At 42.2% G+C, this 21367-nt stretch overlaps 1 protein-coding gene across 1 annotated transcript; it reads left to right on the forward strand.

Annotated features, from left to right (window-relative positions):
* Positions 1–11827: 11827 nt before the first annotated feature.
* LOC124173563 lies at positions 11828–16687 on the forward strand (the record flags this gene model as incomplete). The annotated part of the gene is made up of 1 exon (XM_046552993.1): positions 11828–16687. A coding segment is annotated over exon 1 (4860 nt), but the record flags the coding sequence as incomplete, so codon positions are not given.
* Between the last annotated feature and the right edge of the window lie 4680 nt (positions 16688–21367).

Raw genomic sequence — 21367 nt, forward strand, 5'->3', positions numbered from 1 at the left:
TTCATCGAATTCGATATTCATCGAAATTGACTATTGGCGATTGATATCGCTAACTGCCATCCTTCGTATTTACGCTCAAACTTCATTTGATATTTTACTCCTCTCCTGTCCTGACTGCCTAAGTTACGAGGGTAACCGAAAGAGGGCCACTTCCGACGGTGGACGGGGTGCAGTGGTGGGCTGCTGAGCTCTGCAGCGTGGAGAGGGATGTTTTGAGCACATGCGGTGGGACTACTGGTTTTGGAGCCAAGTAAGCTGGAAACCTAGCGTACAAGTCTGTAATATACCAAAACGCATTCTCCGTGTCAATCTTCTACGATTCGTTTGACAACTTGTGAGGCGATATATGCGGTTGACCTATGCAGGAACATGAAGCAGCATCTTCCCTACGAGGAGGGAAGTACATAGATGCAAATGGTGGAAAGCAGTGATTCGTCTTTTTCACAGTGTCCCACCAATGTTAAAAATCTGAAAGAATTAGGAATATACTTTGACGAAGGGATAAAAACATCTATTTTTTCGGCGTGACTACTGCTTCCTCAATTTCTTAATTTCATTTGCAATATTTCAAAGGCACGTAAAAGTTTACTTTTCGATCTAAAATTTTTCAAAAAATCACGACGGTACAACGTAATTGTATTTACATTTTAAAATCAAGATAACGATTTCACAAAAATAAAAACTGGGGATATACTCAAGACACTAAAAATCGTGTTTCAATTTTTTCTTTATTATCCATTGTTAAGGCCTGAAACTTTGGGGGAAACACATAATTTTTGATGCAATTCAAGTGCATATTTTTCATTTTTCAAAACATCGGGGGGCACTTCTCACCCTCTTAACCGGCTACACCCCTTGGCCTTACTTGCTCTACGTACACCTTCCACCAAAAGAAGGGTGGGGTGGAAAGGATGAAAAGGGAGTGGGAGAGACAGTATCACTGAAAACGTGGGTAATACGTAAGGTATTTGAAGGAGAGGGGACGAGGGATTACGTAAAGGCCATTACTCTTCCCCCCTCCTTCACAGACCTTAGGTATTACCCAGCTTTTTAATCACACTGTCTCCCCCCTCCCTTTTCATCCATTCCACCCAACACTTCTCTTGCTGGACGGCGTATGTGTAGAACGAGGAAGGCCAATTTCCCATCGTCATAATGAGAGTACATGTCCAAACCGGGTCGGTACTTATGTAAATATAATTGTGTGGAAGTTTAATATTTTAGTATATTCTCATCAATATCCGTTTGTATATTTCCCTCTCTCCACAACAACGTTTACGGCGATCAATCGATATTCATGTTTAAAACGGAAACTTCATACCGAATATCTTTCGAATGCAATTCTCATGTCATCCATCCGTTACTCTTGCAGTGTTACGAATGTTCACTCCCCGTACCGTTTTCAGAATTTGCACCTCGCGCAATGAATTCGTTAATACGTATCGGCGTCGCAACCCGAATGCATAACCTACTACATGAAGCATTACTCAAAATCATCCTGAACGTTACTCCTGTGTGTAGAATGAGTATATGAAGAAAATTACTTCATTCCCCATACAGGCCAGGATAGAAAGCTCAAAATGTGCAAAACTAGGGGTGAGTCGATTCCAAATGTCGAATCTCGATTCCACCGATTCTCTGGCATGGAATCGGAATCGAGAATCGATTGCCGTCCGTCGTCCGTCGTAATGCAATCCACCCCCAGGGCGCTAACCCGCACCGCGGCGCCGATGAGGTACGGCCCGCACCACTTACTAGAGACTTCCCCTCCACCCCTCCCTTCCGTCGGCAAAGAATTTGCTCCTGCTGGCAAGATTTATATGCTAGTGGTACAGAACTGAAAAGGATGTTACCCTTGTGTCATGATAAATGTTTTTTAAGCCTACAATGTCAATCTTAACCCTTCAACGCCGTCCTATGTACTGTGCGCCGACCCCACATTGTTGCCACCATACGACCGCGCACCATTGCCGCATGATTTGTTCAAAACTGCTCTTTATGTACAACATTTTATAAGTATTTCATACAATTGCGTTTGTCTGAAGGATTGAAGAAAATGAGCAGGGCTTCCAGGGCCATAACAGTTGATAGAAATATTCAAGGAATAAGAAACGAGGCAATCTGTTCACATTTGTAGATCAATGTGGAGAGATAGTTATTTCTTATGTATAGCGCGCAAAGGATAGGAAGTGCTAAGTTTTTTTGGATTTACGGAGAAAAGCGGTGAAAAAACTAGTTTATCATGAATACACGAGACGTTCATTTTATGAATAGGCTAACAAGAAAAAGTATGAAATCAAGACTAAATTCAGGCACTGAACTGGTTGGAAAAGAAAGTGAAGAAATACTTGGCTTTAAGTTACCTGCAGTGAGAGAAGTACTGTGTGTTCTTTATATAACATAATGGGTTTGTAATGTATAAACTTGGTGCGAGGAAAACAGTAAGAAATGCGTTTCATCCATGGACCAAAACGAGAATTCCTGTTATTACGGAATATAAGGCGTTCGGAAAGTTAAAAAATTACACAACGAAGGGATGAACTTGCGACGACATAAAGAGAGAATTGAATCTACCGTAGAGATTTAGAGAAGAGAATCTTTCACAACAAAACTTAATGATTTGTTTGACATTGCAAGGGGCGGTGCCATTGAATTTTTGACGCACGCAGTTTATCTCTCGGATAAATGTGCGTGGGATGACGAAGTAAAATTCTTATGCAATTGAATAGGAGCACGAAATTCAGTTATTGGTGGAATATATTTTAATATGCTCAAGAAGAAAGAAAAAGTTGTGGTTCTCCGCTCCTTGTGCTGTATCTGCTCCCAACAGTGACTTTCAGATCGTAACATTACGAAAGTGTTAACCTGTACATAGCGAAAGGAGTACAAAAGAGGTTTTCAAACCACTTGTGGTACCTGAATGAGGAGTTGGTAGGCCTGTCATTCTTTGGCGGATCTTTTTCTGGGTGTGAATACGAAAACGTGATACGCAATATAAGGACACGTGAGGAAAAAATATGATCTACCATAGATGGCATTCTATAAGCGTAGAGACCTGACCACGGTATGTATATCAAATGTTGTCACTACTAATTCAAGAAAGCTATGTAATGCATTGGAAAAATGACCTGTATTCTTTGATTTGCCCACGCAAGAATGGTATAAACATCATGATTACAAGAAGGATTTGCAAATTATTCGGGGTCTTCAAGCTATAGGTGATTGTGCAGAGAGAGGCGTGAAACTAATACAAGATTTTAAGTCAACCACGTAAAAGGAAGAGAGCTTTTAAAATTAATTACTAACAATAAGTGTGAATTTTCATCGTAGCACAACCCCTAACGTCCGCAAATACACTGTAAATGCCAAATATGACGTGTCAGTAAAAAATTACAAATACGAAAATGTATTTTGTTTTGGTTAATATGAACTGAAATTCATGGACAAGTGAAATTACGAGTAAATTGATCACTTTGATTGGAAGCATTTCATGGCAATTAAATTCTTTCTAACGTAAGCACATTTCTTCCAAGACTACATCTTACTAGCAGGAGCAAAGTCTTCGCCGATAGAGGGGAGGGGGTGAAGGGGAAGTCTCTAGTAAGTGGTGCGGGCCGTACCTCATCGGCGCCGCGGTGCGGGGTAGCGCCCTGGGGGTCGATTGCATTACGACGGACGATATCTCGTAAACGCTTACAGATAGGTAAAAACAAAAAGAAAATCGGCCCTGAGGGCTTTACTTTTACGTTTCACATGGAAATGGCACTTAATCGACCCAAAAAATCTCAATTGAGGGTCCTCAGTGCTTAGGGCCCTTGGGGCACGGGTTGCCGTTATTTTAAAGTAACCAAATTTTAACACGTGAATATAAATCACATTTCGACCATTTTGAGACTAGAAAAACATAACTTTTCTCAATTCTGAAAAATAAGGAGCAACTCTCAGAGAGAAAAAATTGGAAACCACGGGATCGTGAAGCAATGCATGTGTTTTCCTTTCTTTTATTAACAGCTGGTCACGGCAAATGAAATTATTGCGATTGTGAATCACATTCCAAGAATTCGTCTGGACCACCAATTTTAAAGTAAAATAGATGGAAATTAGAGATGGATCGAATCGCAGATTTCATGAACTCGAATATCGATTTCGAATATTAAATCATTGCTTGAATATTCGAATATAGTTGGATCCGGATTTAACGTCTTCGCTTTCAACGTTTTTCCGCATTTAGCGTTCATTTTTTTCGGTCCCGATTCATTCCCTATTACGACATTGTAAAAATTATCCGTATTTAGTGTTTCCGCATTTTGCGTTTTTCCGCATTTATGGCCGTAAAAATATTTCCCCCACAAGATCTTTTTGCCCGATTTCACGTTATTTCCTGACGGCTCGTGCAAATTATTATCCAAATCTTCCAATTTATGCTCATCAACAAGATCAGTCTCATGAAAGTTTACCAAGAGTCGATAGAATCTACCGGGGAACGATTCTTGAACTGCTTTCTTCCGCGACTGCAGCGCGTGGACCTTCAACTCGAAAGCTGGGTGATTTGTCTTCTCGTTATGTATCGCTTCCCTTCCGATCCAAACACCAGACACTTTTTGTATCAAATCCGCTCTAATGGAGCTAAGTCATTCCTTGATAACCTCTAACTACCTTATCCTTCACTTCGTGAACTTCAATGATACGTGACGACTGATGACACGAGTTATCCTCGGAGGGCCGCTACAATGACGGTTTCCTCGTAATGTTTTGAACTGACGGCTTATGCCCCTGTCAACTCTACTCCCTACGGGTAGTCCATTGTTAGCCCAATATTTTTCCAGTCGGCTACTTACTCTTTTCAAAAGAGGCCCAATATCATTTGCGCAGTTCTCTACAGGATTCTTTCTGTAATCCATTCCAAGGACAGTTTCCACGGAGGAACATCGAAAGAACCGAGGAAGTGTTTCCCCTGTCATGATCATGAGTGAAAGCATTCTATCCTAACGGAACAACATTATTTTGCATCGTAATCGAGATATCCCGGAGCCCATACACCGACATGCGGCTGGATGATTTCACTGTCCATTCATAGATATTTATCTGGTGCTATTTTATGTCATAGTGGAATGACAATCGCAGTTTCCACAATGAGCCTCCTGTGCGCACATTTTGGATTACGAGGTCATCCGAAAAAAGGAGAATATTTTTTCTAGTATGCGTACAAGTCGATGGTGATTCAACTACATGATAACACCAGATTCGTTGTCATATATCCGCGGCCTCACGCAGGTAGAATGGAGCCCCTAGAAGTTGCTTACGCGGCGCGCTGATCACCTTCACTCCGACTCAACATGTTACTCGGCCGTCCTCGCCATGTCCATGACTAAATAAATCCCTCATGCTAGAAAAAAATCACCGCATAATCACGGTTAAATAGATGAGAGCGGAAATGTACGAAAATCAAGCAGGAATCCCTTGGTGCTTGACTTCGACGTCATAACTCGGACGAAATTTTCAAACTCCAGAGGCACTGACAATTTTTCAGATGAAATCCAGTTCTATGGAAGATTAAACCTTTTCACTTAACAAAGTTTAGCAAATCGTTATTCAAGGTCCAACCGTATTTCATTAAAACCTGACGGACTGCCACCTCCCCGAAATATAAAAAACAATTACCGTCCTTCACGAAAGAAATCAAAATATTGAAAATTCAGGAATTTACAAAATTTTTCTTTGATAATGTTAGTTATTTTCCATTACAAAAAGTGTTAACATTAGTTTAAAACCCATTATTCAGTGCCCGGTATTTCATGCAATTCCCCCCCCCCCTGGTTTTCAGCTCCCCCTGCACGAAATTCCTGCCTACGCCACTGCACCTTCCCCTCCACCTCTCCCTTTTCGCGCTTCTGCTGCCCACCCCTTCCTCATGCTGAGCGGTTCAGCACCTCGTCGCACGTGACGTTACTGCTGTTTTAAATACTGTTAATTGTGTTCCTGATTGCGGAGTTGCAATTTAATTTAATGATACACCCATTAAATAGGCTGTCATTGCGTATAAACTAATTTCACCACCCTTCATAATGGAAAATACTTCATTTTTCAATTATTCATTTACTTCATTTTCGTTAATTCATGATTTTTAAATACTTTGTTTCCTTTTGTGAAGGAAAGTTATTGTGTTCATATATTTTGGGGGGTTCTCTCGCTATGCCACTGCTCAGTGGTTCATCCTCAGATATTTCCTATTTTTATTTCCAAACCAAAGTGTAACAGTTTACGTTCTGAGCATGTAAAGATGTTTTTATAAAACAACTTTATAGGCTATAACAATGACTTTTGATTTATAAAAATATTAATATGTGTACGAAAATCTAAAAAGCATTCCATTATTTGCATGTACCCACAATAACCTTGAATAATGACTTTGTTCAATGGTAGGAATTTGAAAATGCCTTTGAAATCTAGAATATGAGAATCGAAGTATCAGGCTCCAAATATCCTGGATCCGTCCATCCGTAGTTATTTCATTCCATTCCACTTCCACATTTTCATTACAGCAATGCTACAGATAAATCAAAATCCAACCTGTACGTGGAATTACAATCGATGGAATCGGAATCGATAATCGGGAAACGATTTTAAGGAATCGGAAGTGGAATCGGAATCGAAAATAAGTGGAATCGACTCATGCCTATGCTAAACCTAGCAATTTCTGAAGTTGTAGTGCACTCCGACAATGGGTGGAAACCACCCCCTGGGTAAAACCGCCCGTAGAAATGATACAAATTTCAGTCCTTGGTCTGCTCCCTACCTGCTGTTAACATTTCCAGTAAATCCATTCAGTTTGAAGAAATTGCTAGCCAAACACCTTCCTACATTTCCAGGACTAGAACGTCGAAAACCAACACTGCCGTTTCATCCTCTCCAAAATGGCACATTACGATGCCTCTGTCAGGGGTACCTTCCCTTCCTCGTAAAACAACTGTCATTACTATCACCCTCTTCCATCGAATTTGCAATGACTTCATATTCAGTTGATTATTTCAGTTGAACGGAAGTCATTGACGCCGACTGCATTTCCTTAGATGTATGCTTGCGGCGTAATGACCACTTTACCTTTCACACTTCTTTCATGTAACTTGTGCTTTTTGTTACTGCAGTCGACAGACATTTGACATTCATTTAAATGCAATTTCAATGACATCTTATACATCGTTACACATCTTTGTATCCCCTTCTTCACGTCCTACAAAAGCCGAATCCTTGACGTTCATCCGTCTCACATAACCATCACGCCCCTTATCCCCATTTTTACGGTGCCCTACACACACTCAAAACTGGGATATTCCTTCCCATGTCTTCTCATATTGTATTAAACAGACGTTCGCGTTCCTCTCTACAACTTTCGTCGTACTGATGAAGCACTTGCGTTATGCTGGTGACGAACACCAGAGAAATATTGCTTGAAATATTGATCACCGGCTGCTTTCTTACTCCGTTACCTTCCTTTCCCCCTTTCTCCGTGTAAGTGGCCTTTTTCCTACGGAATGTCGTTCATTCTCCAGGGCGCACAGTGGGCTAGAATCGAAATAAGCTGGCTAAAACCTCAAAATCGATTTTTTTGAGATAGGAAGTTGAAACTTCGCATACACATTCTCAAATAAATTGTGCATAACTCTTCAGATTATTTTGGTCCTGTGTTTTCACTTTAACAATATATGTGAGGTCAAAGTTGAGCAAATTTAGCGAAAAACGACCACCCTCGTTTTTTTCTGAAAACTGCCGACTTTATCCTCGTGCAGTGGTTTTATAAATAGTTTTATCGACAAAGCTGTTATACCATCTTAATTGACACTTTTTATTATTTCATTTGAAGGGTTTTTAAAGATTTTGTTTCATCAATAACCATAGATACATAACAAAATGGCGGAGCCTGTTTTCAACCCATTTCTTGACATAAACGTAGAAAAAAAGGTGACATTATCAACGGCTTACACTAAGTAACTTATATCATGTCGTTCTTAGAAGCTTCTTTATTGTGAATCTAAAGTAAAACCTTGCACCAATTTGAAACCCCGAATTTTAAATCGTTTCCTCGAACGCAAGGACGACTCCGGTTCTGGCCGGCGGCGGCGGAGAGTACGGCGACGCGGCAAGCGGGTGGATGCAATATGGTCTCATTCACTTTTGTGAGTGGATAACAGATATATTAGTGACAGAAAATAATCACCAGAAAGTAAAATTAATGAATATTGCTACGAATGACTCTCATTATGCATTCGCTGGGCACTGCAAGAGGTGCACTGATAGGTTTCTTTCTTTGAGTGCATTCCATGGATAATGGACTTTAATCGCGTGATTAAAGTGGGGAAACGGACTCTTTAATTAACAAACAAGCTCTATTTCAAGGCAAGAGCCCTGGATGATCCATGCCCTCCACTTCCTAATCTGCCATACATATTTAAAGGCCTTCTGACAACGGTCGTTTTATAGTATTGTTGTAGTGCCGAGCCCATCGAACTTGTTTTTGGTTGAACTCCTGCTACCTTTAAAAGTTTCGGAAGGCATATTACTCACATCGAATAACGTATTCTTTCTAAGAAATACAGTTCATTTTCATCTATGCCTTGTGCTCAATTATAACTATTTATTTAAATCTCTTACCTATATATCAACGTCATTATTCTTAATAAACTGCGCTGCTGACAAAATGGTTATTTTTCAGAAAAATTTAACCATACAAACATAACATAAAGAAAAGCAACACAATTTACACTTTTCCCAACTTACATACTGCAATAAGCACTGTCAGTAATAAAAGGTTCCTGTTTTTCATTCACTATCAGACGAGTTTTTATCACTTTCACTGTCTGAGCTAAAGCATTGTTTTCCTTTTTCAAAAACAGATCCATTACATTTTTCGGCAAGCTGTGTCTTTCCTCCAGTTTAATTGGCGTAATTTTTGTCATTATCAGTTATGACATTAAGAGTTGTCTTCGGAATAAATCACTATTTGTGGCCACTCGTGCCATTTTTCTTGTCAACCGATCACGGAACTTTCTCACGTCTTATACCGTGCCTGTATTGCTTCCCCAGACAGTTGTCGCAATTAAGAATGGACTCTTGCAAACTCAGCTCCTTGAATGATTACCTTATTAACGGTTGGTGGCATACCATAATTGCATTTAAAGCGTCAGTGAGAGAGAGAGAGAAAATTAAATTATTTGGAGAGGAAATCTAGAATATTTGTGATGACTTTTGAATATCCGTGCCTGTTTCATGCTTCGGCTAACGAACAGCATTTTTTACCTAAACAAGAAGGCACAAAGGTGCTCACGAGTAATAATTCTTGAGACATAGGCCCTCGTTCCCACGTGCGATTATATTGCGCATGTCCTAACTGCTGTCAAAGCCGTGTTTGCAAATTAAAGTGCACTTTATATGCGACGCGAAACTTGGATCTGTGGAAATGCACGTTAAGATTCGAGTCGCAGTAAGATGCAGAACCAATTTCGGAAACTTCTTATGTAACCTCTGCTACAATAATTTCACTCGGGTAAATGAAATCATGTGCTCGCGTCACTCTCTCATTGCCTGGGTTAATATTATATCCCTGGCATTTCAGATTTTCGAAGACCCATGCACTGAAATTTTGTGAGCTGCATGGACACAATTACTTAGTGAGAGGGCCTCTTAATCTGACATAACATAATACTCGGGGTTGCATTTTATCCACTTGGCAAGTGTTCTTCTTGCCTCCGAGGATGGTCACTGTATCTTCCTTTTGCATTCGTTTTCCACCTATTCCTTCTCTAGATATAACCCTGAAAACATGAATTGACGTCTATCTGCACTGGCTAAACAAGAGCCACATGGAAACTGTTCTGCATAAGGAATAGTTATTAGTAGCTTTAAATCGAGAATATAAACTAAATAACCTTACTGGATACGAATAATGAACTCTTCAAGCACCAAGACAGTACTTGATTTGACACAATTCGGCAAAATCAAGTACTGTATTGAGCCATTTCCCATCACGTTTAAGGAATATATTAATTGTTATTGTTAAACAGTTTATTGCTTAGTAAAAGAGTCCGTTTTCCCACTTTAAGCACGCGATTTAAGTCAATTCTCCATGGAATGCACTCAAAGAAAGAAACCTTTCAGTGCACCTCTTGCAGTGCCCAGCGATTGCATAATGAGAGTCATTCGTAGTAATATTAATTAATTTTACTTTCTGGTGATTATTTTCTGTCACTTATATATCTGTTATCCACTCACAAAAGTGAATGAGACCATATTGCATCCACCCGCTTGCCGCGTCGCCGTACTCTCCGCCGCCGCCGGCCAGAACCGGAGTCGTCCTTGCGCTCGAAAAATCGATTTAAAAATCGGGGTTTCAAATTGGTGCAAGGTTTTACTTTAGATTCACAATAAAGAAGCTTCTAAGAACGACATGATATAAGTTACTTAGTGTAAGCCGGTGAAAATGTCAACTTTCTTTCTACGTTTATGTCAAGAAATGGGTTGAAAACAGGCTCCGCCATTTTGTTATGTATCTATGATTATTGATGAAACAAAATCTTTAAAAACCCTTCAAATGAAATAATAAAAAGTGTCAATTAAGATGGTATAACAGGTTTGTCGATAAAACTATTTATAAAACCACTGCACGAGGATAAAGTCGGCAATTTTCAGAAAAAAACGAGGGTGGTAGTTTTTCGCTAAATTTCCTCAACTTTGACCTCACATACATTGTTAAAGTGAAAACACAGGGCCGAAATAATGTGAGTAGTTATGCAAAATTTATTTGAGAATGTGTATGCGAAGTTTCAACTTTCTATCTCAAAAAAATCGATTTTGAGCTTTTAGCCACCTTTTTTCGATTCCAGGCCCACTGTGGGGCGTTCCGCTCGCATTCCCGTTAATTCCCTACGCTCTGACTATGGGGACGATTATCTTTCTACGTAGACTCTATTGTTTCATTTTTCGCGTTCCCTTACACTCGCAATCCTTCATTCATTACGTAGCTTACCCCTACTCCTTCACTGACGTATCAATGTCGTCACACTCACTTACCTTCGTCGTGTACAAAAGTTTTCTGTTAAAACTGTCACATTTACATAATTACATCCGTCAACAGCATTCACAAAAGATAACATGCTTCATTACCTACTTCCATCGACATACGCCACAAGGTCTTCATGCATGCACTTCATATGTTCCTATTTCTTTTCCATGTTCTTGTATTAAAGTTTATTCCAGCTAATAATTACACTTCACCTATGCCCACTAAAATACATTACATCATTCTTACGATATTAAATATTGCCGTGATTACCTACCGCCGATCGGATTTTTGCAATACTTTTAACGAACTCACTTCGTATGCAGCACTTCAACACTTCTTCCATTCTGACATTGCAATTCTCATTTGCAGGTTACACCGAGGACTCCCTCACCTGGTGTTCGACATTCCCTACATTTCCTTGTCTCTTCCAATAAGTAAGTATTAACACATTCTGCCTCTGATACTTTTCCGCCTTCCGCGATGCATACGCGCACTAGGGGGTTCTCCTGCGTTGCTGCGGGGTCTTTCCATCAGGGCAACTACGACCTTTTCGGTTGGAGTGCAGGTTCACAATGTGTAGTGAACTCCTCCTGCGCGGCAGTTTGGGGCTTCATCGACGGAAAATTCAATACGGACGTAATAAATTCACTCCTTTTCTGCGGAAACAGGATATATAGAACTTTGCGTGATGATTCTAAAAAGGGCATAGAACGTTACCTTTACCCGGAAGAATTACCCGGGTCCTTAGAAGTTATGGGAAACGTAGTCAACATGGACGCATCAGACGTGCACTACGGCATATATCCACTCAATGTCTCAGATGTCGAGGGATATGTCATGTCACTATCACATGTCCTTGAGAACCTCCTATCACAAACCCAAAATGACATTGCATTCCTTTTCACCGGTCGTCTCCGTTCAGTTACCTTTTGGCGCCGATGTGGCAACATTTACTTATTCGACTCTCACGCTGTGGACTACGACTACCGAACCTGTGTCGACGGTAGGGCCAGCTTGTTTAAATGCGAAACGTACGCATCTCTGGCCTCTATGCTTCTTTCATTCAACAACTACAGCCCTGATGATAACCAATACACCATTACACGGCTCATTTTCACACGCCCAGCGGACGTTTCTTCTTCTGCAGCATGTAGCCAAAGGACGATCGGCGCTACGGAAATTACAGGTATTCGTTCACGGAGCAGCGTCACTCAGGATCCCAAACTGCTTCACATGAAACCTGTTGTCTTATTATTTAGGTTAGATAACCCACTCACTGCTCCTCCCATGACCGGAAAAAGAATGGGTCGTCCCAAGAAGGTCAAACGCGGAAGACCGAAGGTACTGGATACCACGAGAGACGAGCAGTTAGCGGCCGCAAAAAAAAAATATGCAACAAAGAGACCAGACGTTAACCTGCGCTCAGTTCGTCGCTACAGCCAAGACAATCCAGAAGTGAATAGGGGAGCCGTGAGGAGGTACGCCGCCGATCACCCGGAGGTTAACAGGGAAGCCGTGAGAAGGTACGTCGCCGAGCACCCGGAGGTTAACAGGGAAGCCGTGAGAAGGTACGTCGCCGAGCACCCGGAGGTTCACAGGGAAGCCGTGAGAAGGTACGTCGCCGAGCACCCGGAGGTTAACAGGGAAGCCGTGAGAAGGTACGTCGCCGAGCACCCGGAGGTTAACAAGGAAGCCGTAAGGAAGTACGCCACTACGCATCCGAGGGTTCACACGAGTGCTATCAGTCGATTGCAGGAGATCAATCCAGAGTCATCGCGGCAGACGTCGGTGAGGTACAGGTTGCGTAATCCGGATTTACAGACCATGAGGCACATTCCCGCTGCTCTCGGAAAAAAGATAGTTAGCAATGGCCCCATGGCCTATTGGAATACAGCGGCACTGGACGACGTCGCGCCTTTCAAGTTGAAGAGGGTGTCTCTTTGGGAAGAGGGCGTGCATCGATGCTCTCACTGTGGCGCTAGGCTTTTCGACGAGGAGAAAGAACGTAGAAAGTGGTGCTGCGGGGAGGGATCGTTTAATGTGCAGCGGCTGCCTTCCCTAGACGCACCGTTTTATTCGAATAGAACATTCTTGGGTAGATCGCGAGCGTACAACGACCTGTTCGCCTTCTGCGCGCTAGAGGTCAGTGGTGGGTACAGGCACCCAAGTGGGCTGTCTTTCTTCAAGATAGAAGGTAGGATGTACCATCATGTGCACGCTCTGGAAGCTCGAGGACAAAGGTTCACCACGAGAGGAGGTAACACTCAGTTCGTGAACCGCTGCCGCCTTTACATAGACGACGGCGAAGAACGAAGAAACATAGCGCTGGGAAGAACGCTCAGCACGGACGTCATTGAAGACATTGAGTGTTACATCACAAGTGTGAATCCGTTCATCGAGGAATTCCGTCGCCTGAGTGCGGAGCCATCAATCGACGCGCACCTCACTTTCGAAGTGACGAGTAGATCCACTCACGGTCCGAGACTTGGAGATAGACAAACTGGTATCGAGGTGCACGCCGCCATGAGCACGGAGGACGCAGCATACGATCCTAGAAAATTGACAATATGGAAGAGGAGTGACCGAAGACCGTCCTCAATAGACCTATTGAGTCCTCTTATGGAGCCGTTCCAATATCCGTTGCTCTACCCCCACGGTAATTTGGGTTGGCACGTGGGAATGAAGGATAACCAAGGAAGAAAACTCACGCAGTTCAACTACGCAAGATGCCTACTGCTGTCAGAATGCCGATTTTCCCACTTGGGGCGTTTGTCGCAGGCGTGGCAAGTAGAAATGTTCGCCCGGTACGAAGAAGAGCGCCTACGTTTCATCCGCTATTCTCAGATGCGATCCTCCTCCGCAACCGCCACGCGGATCGCACCTCTCGACGAACTCATAGACGTAGGAAGGCAGGAACAAGGACAGGTTCGACGAGATATCGAGGGTGACGAAACAGTTCAAGGAGAAGGTGGCGTGCGTCCGGGGAAAGTATACCTTCCGAGCACGTTCACCGGAGGACCCCGGTACATGAAGGTCCACTACGAGAACGCCATGGCTCTAGTATCGCGGTTGGGAGCGCCGACTTACTTTCTCACGTTTACCTATAGCGCTCACTGGGAGGAAAATAGAAAGGCGTGCCCCCACGGAAGCAAGCGCAGTGATCCTTCCACAGCCTGCAGGATATTTAGCATAAAGCTCGGGGAATTGATAAGAGACTTGCGTAGTGGAGCATTTTTTGGGCGCCCCGCCTACTTCGTCTACGTCATCGAAATGCAAATGCGGGGTTTGCCTCACGCGCACATAGTTTTCAAGGTACACGGAGGGGAACCGGTACAAGCGGCAGAAATCGACGAGGTAATTCGCGCAGACATTCCATCCGAAGACGAGGCCGGTGGACGACTTAGAAAGTTAGTTTTGCAACACATGATCCACGGCCCATGCGGTACCGACTACCGCACCGACTTTCCATGTTGGGATGACGCGAAAGGTTGTTGCGGTAAATTCTATCCCAAACCCTCTTGCGAAACAACCCACGTGGACGAAAGAGGTTTCGTTCAGTATAGGCGCAATTATTCTAATCAGGGGATTATCACCACGCGACGCAGGGAAATTACAGTGCACGACGGATGGGTGGTCCCGTACAACGCCGCGCTGATGTTGAAGTACGAGGCACACATAAATTTAGAACTTGCATCCACTCGCCGCGTAGTTAAATATTTGTTTAAATACCTCATGAAGGGTGGCTCACTGCAAAACGTCACCGTGACCCCGATAGGATTGCAAGAGAACGAGGTCGAGCAGTATGCCACAAAGCGCATGATCGGCGCCAGCGACGCCTGCTGGCGTCTGCTTGAGTTCCCCATTTCTAAATTGGAGCCCACCGTGGAATGCCTTCCCGTCCACTTGGAAGGGAAACAACAAGTCATATACAGGCCTCGCGAAAGTAATTTGACAGACATCGCGTCTTCCGCCTCTTCCAAATTAATGATTTACTTCGACCGTCCGCGAGACCCCATTTTCGACGACTTGACGTACCAGAGTTTCTACGAGACGTGCATAGTCCACTCCCGTCCTCCGCGCACTGAGGTCTATTTCGAGCACCCCGACGGCGTGCATTACGTTACCGCTCGCCAGCGCGGGGAAAAAGTCTGTAGGTTGCTTTGGATTTCACCTAACCGAGGCGAACAGTATTACTTAAGGATCCTTCTCATGACCACTCCTTGCCGTGGTTACGCCGACCTTTTGTCCCGCGGGGTAGGTCATTGCCGCACGTTTCAGGAAGTCGCGCGTACTTTAGGCTTGATCGAGGACGAGGAGGAATTCAGCGATGCCATGAAAGAGGCCTCGGCGTTCATGCTTGCAAATGCATTGCGGTCATTCTTCGTTCTTCTCTGCAATGTAGGCGCACCAGCGGCCATCCTTTGGGAGAAATTTAAGGATGCCCTGAGTGAGGATCATTTAGACCGGCATCCCGAAAACCCCGAGGTAGCGTACCGATTAACTCTTTTAGCTATCGATAGGAGCCTCAGGCGTCAGGGTTCTTGTCTCACCGATCACGGGCTTCCGCACGTCGACGACGACACTACCGAATTGAGTAGAGAGCAGGTTCGTTACGGCAGGGAACAGTTGAGGTCTTTCGTGGAGGAGTGGGAGCCAAGGCTTTCCGAGGACCAGAAACGTGTTTTCTCCCACGTCAAAACCCTCATCCAGGATGAAAAAAGAGGGGATAGAATATTGTTCCTCGACGGGCCGGGCGGCTATGGAAAAACCGCACTCATCAGCGTCATTCTAGCGTACGCGCGCGGACACGGATTTGTTGCTTTGGCAGTTGCAAGCTCGGGGATCGCGGCGTCCAACATGGAAGGAGGGACTACGGCCCACAGCATGTTCCGCCTCCCCCTCGATTTAGGGGACGGAACTGGATATTGGAACGTGAGCAACGGTTCGCAGCGGGCTCAACTCGTGAGAGAAGCAAAAATCATTATCTTCGACGAGGCACCGATGGCTCACCACTTTTTGTTTCAAATTATAGATAGGTCACTTAGGGATCTTATGGATAATGATTTGCCGTTCGGAGGAAAGATATTCGTCTGTTCCGGTGACTTTAGGCAAATCCCACCCGTCGTGGAAAAAGCGCGCACCCCCGCAGATGTAGCGCGTGTTTCCCTGCGGTCGTCACCGATGTGGAGGATCTTCAAGGTATTTTCCTTGACAACGCCACAACGAACGAGTAACTGCAAGGATTACTCCGACTTCCTCCTCCAGGTTGGCAACGGCACCATCGACTCCATCCCCTTCGGCGAGGGACGGCTACAAGAGACGCTGATACCACTTCGAGGACTAAGGGCTGTGACATCTCTGCGGCAACTTATCGACGAGGTCTTTCCACCCTGCGTTCTGAGCCAACCCGAGCTCTGCGCAAAGAGAGCGATTCTTTCCACGTTGAATGTAAACGTCAAGGAAATAAATGAGTTAGTTCTCGACTCTTACGAAGGATGCCTGCATGAGCTGCGGAGCGCCGACAGCGTCTACAAAGAAGACGACGAGGGACTCGATGTGGACATCCAACTGTTGAACAAGGCATCCGGAAAAGGCATTCCGGACCACGTTTTGCGCCTCAAGGTCGGATCGGTATGCCTAATCATCAGGAATTTGAATATTGCAGACGGACTGGTGAATGGGACCAAAGTCATCGTGACCGCTATTACACGCCGCCTCGTCACGGTCCGAATTCCCGGGAAGACACACCTCATCGGCATACCCCGGATCAGTTTCATATTCCCATTCACCGAAGGTTCTCCGCTTAAAATACTCCGCCGCCAGTTCCCCTTGGCCTTAGCATACTCCATGACAGGACATAAGAGCCAGGGCCAGACGATAGAGTACGTCGGAGTGGACCTCAGAACCGACTGTTTCACTCACGGTCTACTCTACGTGTTATTGAGCCGCGTGAGAAGGCCGGAAGACATAATCGTACTCGTTCCGCCGAAGAAACTCATCGATGGGATACCTTACGCCAAAAACGTCGTTTTCCCAGAGCTTTTACTATGAGGAATTGTTCATGGATTTCACACATCTCTTTGCGATGACCCCAAGCGTGCCTTGCATCGTCAGCGGTATATACCATTAGGGAGACTAGGTGCCGTGTCTACAGGCCGGTCTCCGGATTTGTAGAGTAGGGAGAAGGCTACCTTGGGTGTTTCCACCGCGTGGAGAGTACATTTCCGCAAAGACATACAATCGCCTGCTTAATGGGAAGTCACCGAATCCGATATCGTCGCTGGATTAAATATCACTAACGATTACGCAAACGAGTGCCTACATCGCCTACTATCTCGTATGACTACAGTGGAGTGGTGTGAGTGTGACGACCCTCGCCGGCCTTCCATCGCCATCGGTATATATCGTAGGGAGACCCGTGCCGTTTCTACAGGCCGGTCTCCGGGATCGAGGAGTAGGGAGAAGGCCACATAGGGTTTCCCCACTACACGCACAGTCCATTTCTACGAAGAATATTTCTCCACCGATTCCAAGATCGTCGCTGGATTGCATTTAATTTACGAGGATGCAAAAAATTATCTCCATACTCCGTCATTTCCGTGATTTCAGTGGAGAAGGGTGGCAAAAGAACCTGGCTTGCCTTCCATCGTCATCGGTATATACCATCACCAAGACCAAGCGCCGTAACCACAGGCCGGTCTCCGGATTATTCGAGTAGGGACAAGGTCACCAGGGACGTTTGCGAGGAAATAACTCATGGAAAATGGGCCTAAAAATTAACTTCTTATAGCCCTTCACCTACACGCTGCGTTACAATGTCACCGTCATAGGTGCACACTTACAATAACTTACCGAAAATTAGAAAATGCAAAAAAATGAACCCATAAAAACTATGACCATCCAACCTATGCATGTTACCTTTTCAGTTTGGAAATATAGCATTAAGAAGTACGCATGAACAAGAGAAAATATACAAAAATTAACCATTATTAGTTCCATTAACATTGAACTGTAATATAGTTGTTTCTTTCTCCCTTCTTGTACCACATTTTCTGCATTTAATATATACTTCATTTTAAAGGAACTGCTATGATATCTTTTGTGATATATGTTCACCGTGTTATGCCTATATTTAAATATTTCTCAGTGTTATGCTACTCAACATTCCCACACCATATCACCGCATTCCAACTGTTTACAACCTTGTAAATCACAATCTGCATGCGTATCAATTTATCAACTTGGAGCCGTCTTACTACCGTACATAAATTGTTGCAATTAAGTTACGAAATACGACTAATGTTCTCTCTATCTCAGCATTGCTTGAAATTCCTGTCACAGGATCTCAGCTACTCCTGCCACACCGACGAGAATGTATATGTACCTAAACTTGATTTGCATGATCACTGACGCCTTGTATTTATTTCTACGTTCTCTATTACGAGTAATACGTGTGCGTCATTCAATATCAGAGACATCTGTCTGTGTACATTTAGCTAATACTTAGTAGTAGTTGTAGTGCATGCCCCTCTCAAATCCTAACTGCAGCCTCAACGTGGCGAGGGGGTGGCAACAATCGAAAGCCATTTCACGGACTTTTCAATTAGTGCTACGTCTTTACGACGCAAGCATAACCAATTCCGATTCCGTATTCATTTCGCAGGTGAACACTGCATAAAATTACTTAAGGCAGACTTTGCGTTCCTCTCCACGAACGATTTCTCGTGGATTCCAATGTCTTTCTTCACCGTATTTGGCTTCCGATTGGCAAATGCAGTGGGTGATAACATCTGTACGCTCGATAGAAAGAGAAAAAGATTGCTTACTTTGAGCGAAAATTTCTTCTTCGTACTTCTTTGCCGCGGTAAAACTTACGATGCAAACCGGACAACGGGATATATCACGTGAATCCCAACCATTATCCTTATTGTCAACGTACGTGCACAATGCACCAGTTTCCATCTCCGAAATCTTTCCCGAAAAGTATTATCGCAGTGAGAGATCGCCAGGAGATATAGGCGGGGGAGGAAAACGGTGCTTCTTCGCCACAGGGGCGATTTCAACGATCGACAAGGGGAACGCAACCCTCGCAGATAGAAAATTTCTAACATATATTTTAGAGCACTGCAGAACGAGGTACGGGCTTCAAACTCACCTGGTCGATGCCTTTCCCCTCGGAGTACTTACCCATTGATGCATGACGCGATATTGTTCACACCGGGGGACATGCCGTCGCCCGACGAAGTCGGGGAATGGCGAAGCCGTCCAGGGAAGCGGCCGGCGCCGCCGGCCGCGGGGGGGTTCTAGGGGGCGTAGCCCCCTAGCGAGCGCGCGCAGCGCGGCGAGTATTTCGTCTTTTCTATACTACCTTCTGTCATTTTTTCCTTTTTTGAATATTTCCTCTTTTCTATACTTCCTTTTGTCAATGTTTCCTCTTTTCTATACTTCCTTTATTCAATATTTCCTTTTGTCAATATTTCCTTTTTTCAATATTTCCTTTTTTGAATATTTCCTCTTTCCTTTACTTCCTTTCGTCAATATTTCCTTTTGTCAATATTTGCTTTTTTCAATATTTCCTTTTGTCAATATTTCCTTTTGTTAATATTCCCTTTTTTCAATATTTCCTTTTGAAAATATATTTTTTTTCCAAAATTTCCTTTTCTCAATATTTTCTTTTGTCAATATTTCCTTTTTTCAATATTTCCTTTTTTGAATATTTACTCTTTTCTTTACTTCCTTTTGTCAATATTTCCTTTTTTGAATATTTCCTCTTTTCTATACTTTCTCTTGTCAATATTTCCTTTTTTTCAACATTTCCTTCTTTCAATATTTCCTTTTGTCAATATTTCCTCTTTTCTTTACTTCCTTTTTTCAATATTTCGTTTTTTCAATATTTCCTTTTTTGAATATTTCCTTTTTTCTATACTTCCTTTTGTCAATATTTCCTTTTTTCAATATTTCCTTTTGTTAATATTTCCTTTTGTCAATATTTCCTTTTGTCAATATTTCCTTTTTTCAATATTTGCGTTTCTCAATATTTCTTTTGTCAATATTTCCTTTTTTCAATATTTCTTTTTTTTAATATCTTCTTTTTTGAATATTTCCTCTTTTCAATATTTCCTTTTTTGAATATTTCCTCTTTTCTATACTTCCTTTTGTCAATATTTCCTTTTGTAAATATTTTCTTTTTTCAATATTTCCTCTTGTCAATATTTGCTTTTGTCAATATTTCCTTTTTTCAATATTTCCTTTTGTAAATATTTTTTTTTTCAAAATTTCCTTTTCTCAATATTTCCTTTTGTCATAATTTCCTTTTTTCATTATTTCCTTTTTTGAATATTTTCTCTATTCTTTACTTCCTTTTGTCAATTTTCCCTTTTTTGAATATTTTCTCTTTTCTATACTTTCTCTTGTCAATATTTCCTTTTTTCAACATTTCCTTCTTTCAATATTTCCTCTTTTCTTTACTTCATTTTTTCAATATTTCGTTTTTTCAATATTTCCTTTTTTGAATATTTCCTTTTTTCTATACTTCCTTTTGTCAAAATTTCCTTTTGTCATAATTTCCTTTTTTCGATATTTCCTTTTGTTAATATTTCCTTTTGTCAATATTTCCTTTTGTCAATATTTCCTTTTTTCAATATTTGCTTTTTTCAATATTTCCTTTTGTCAATATTTCCTTTTTTTAATATTTTCTTTTTTTAATATTTCCTCTTTTCAAAATTTCCTTTTTTGAATATTTCCTGTTTTCTATACTTCCTTTTTTGAATATTTCCTCTTTTCTATTCTTCCTTTTGTCAATATTTCCTCTTGTCAATATTTCCTTTTGTCAATATTTCCTTTTTTCAATATTTCCTTTTTTGAATATTTCCTTTTCTATTCTTCCTTTTGTCAATATTTCCTTTTGTCAATATTTCCTTTTTTCAATACTTCCTTTTGTCAATATTTCCTTTCGTCAATATTTCCTTTTGTCAACATTTCCTTTTTTCTTTACTTCCGTTTTTCAATACTTCCCTTTTTCAATATTTCCTTCTTTTAATACTTCCTTTTTTTAATATTTCCTTTTTTCAATATTTCCTTTTTTCAATATTTCCTTTTTTCAATATTTTCTTTTATCCATATTTCCATTTGTCAATATTTCCTTTTTTCAATATTTCCTTTTTTCAATATTTCCTTTTGTCAATATTTCCTTTTGTCAATATTTCCTTTTTTCAATATTTCCTTTTCTCAATATTTCCATTTGTCAATATTTCCTTTTTTCAATTATTCCTATTTTGAATATTTCCTCTTTTCTATACTTCCTTTTGTCAA

The sequence above is a fragment of the Ischnura elegans genome, unplaced genomic scaffold, assembly GCF_921293095.1.
Source record: "Ischnura elegans unplaced genomic scaffold, ioIscEleg1.1, whole genome shotgun sequence".
Taxonomy (NCBI): Eukaryota; Metazoa; Arthropoda; class Insecta; order Odonata; family Coenagrionidae; genus Ischnura; species Ischnura elegans.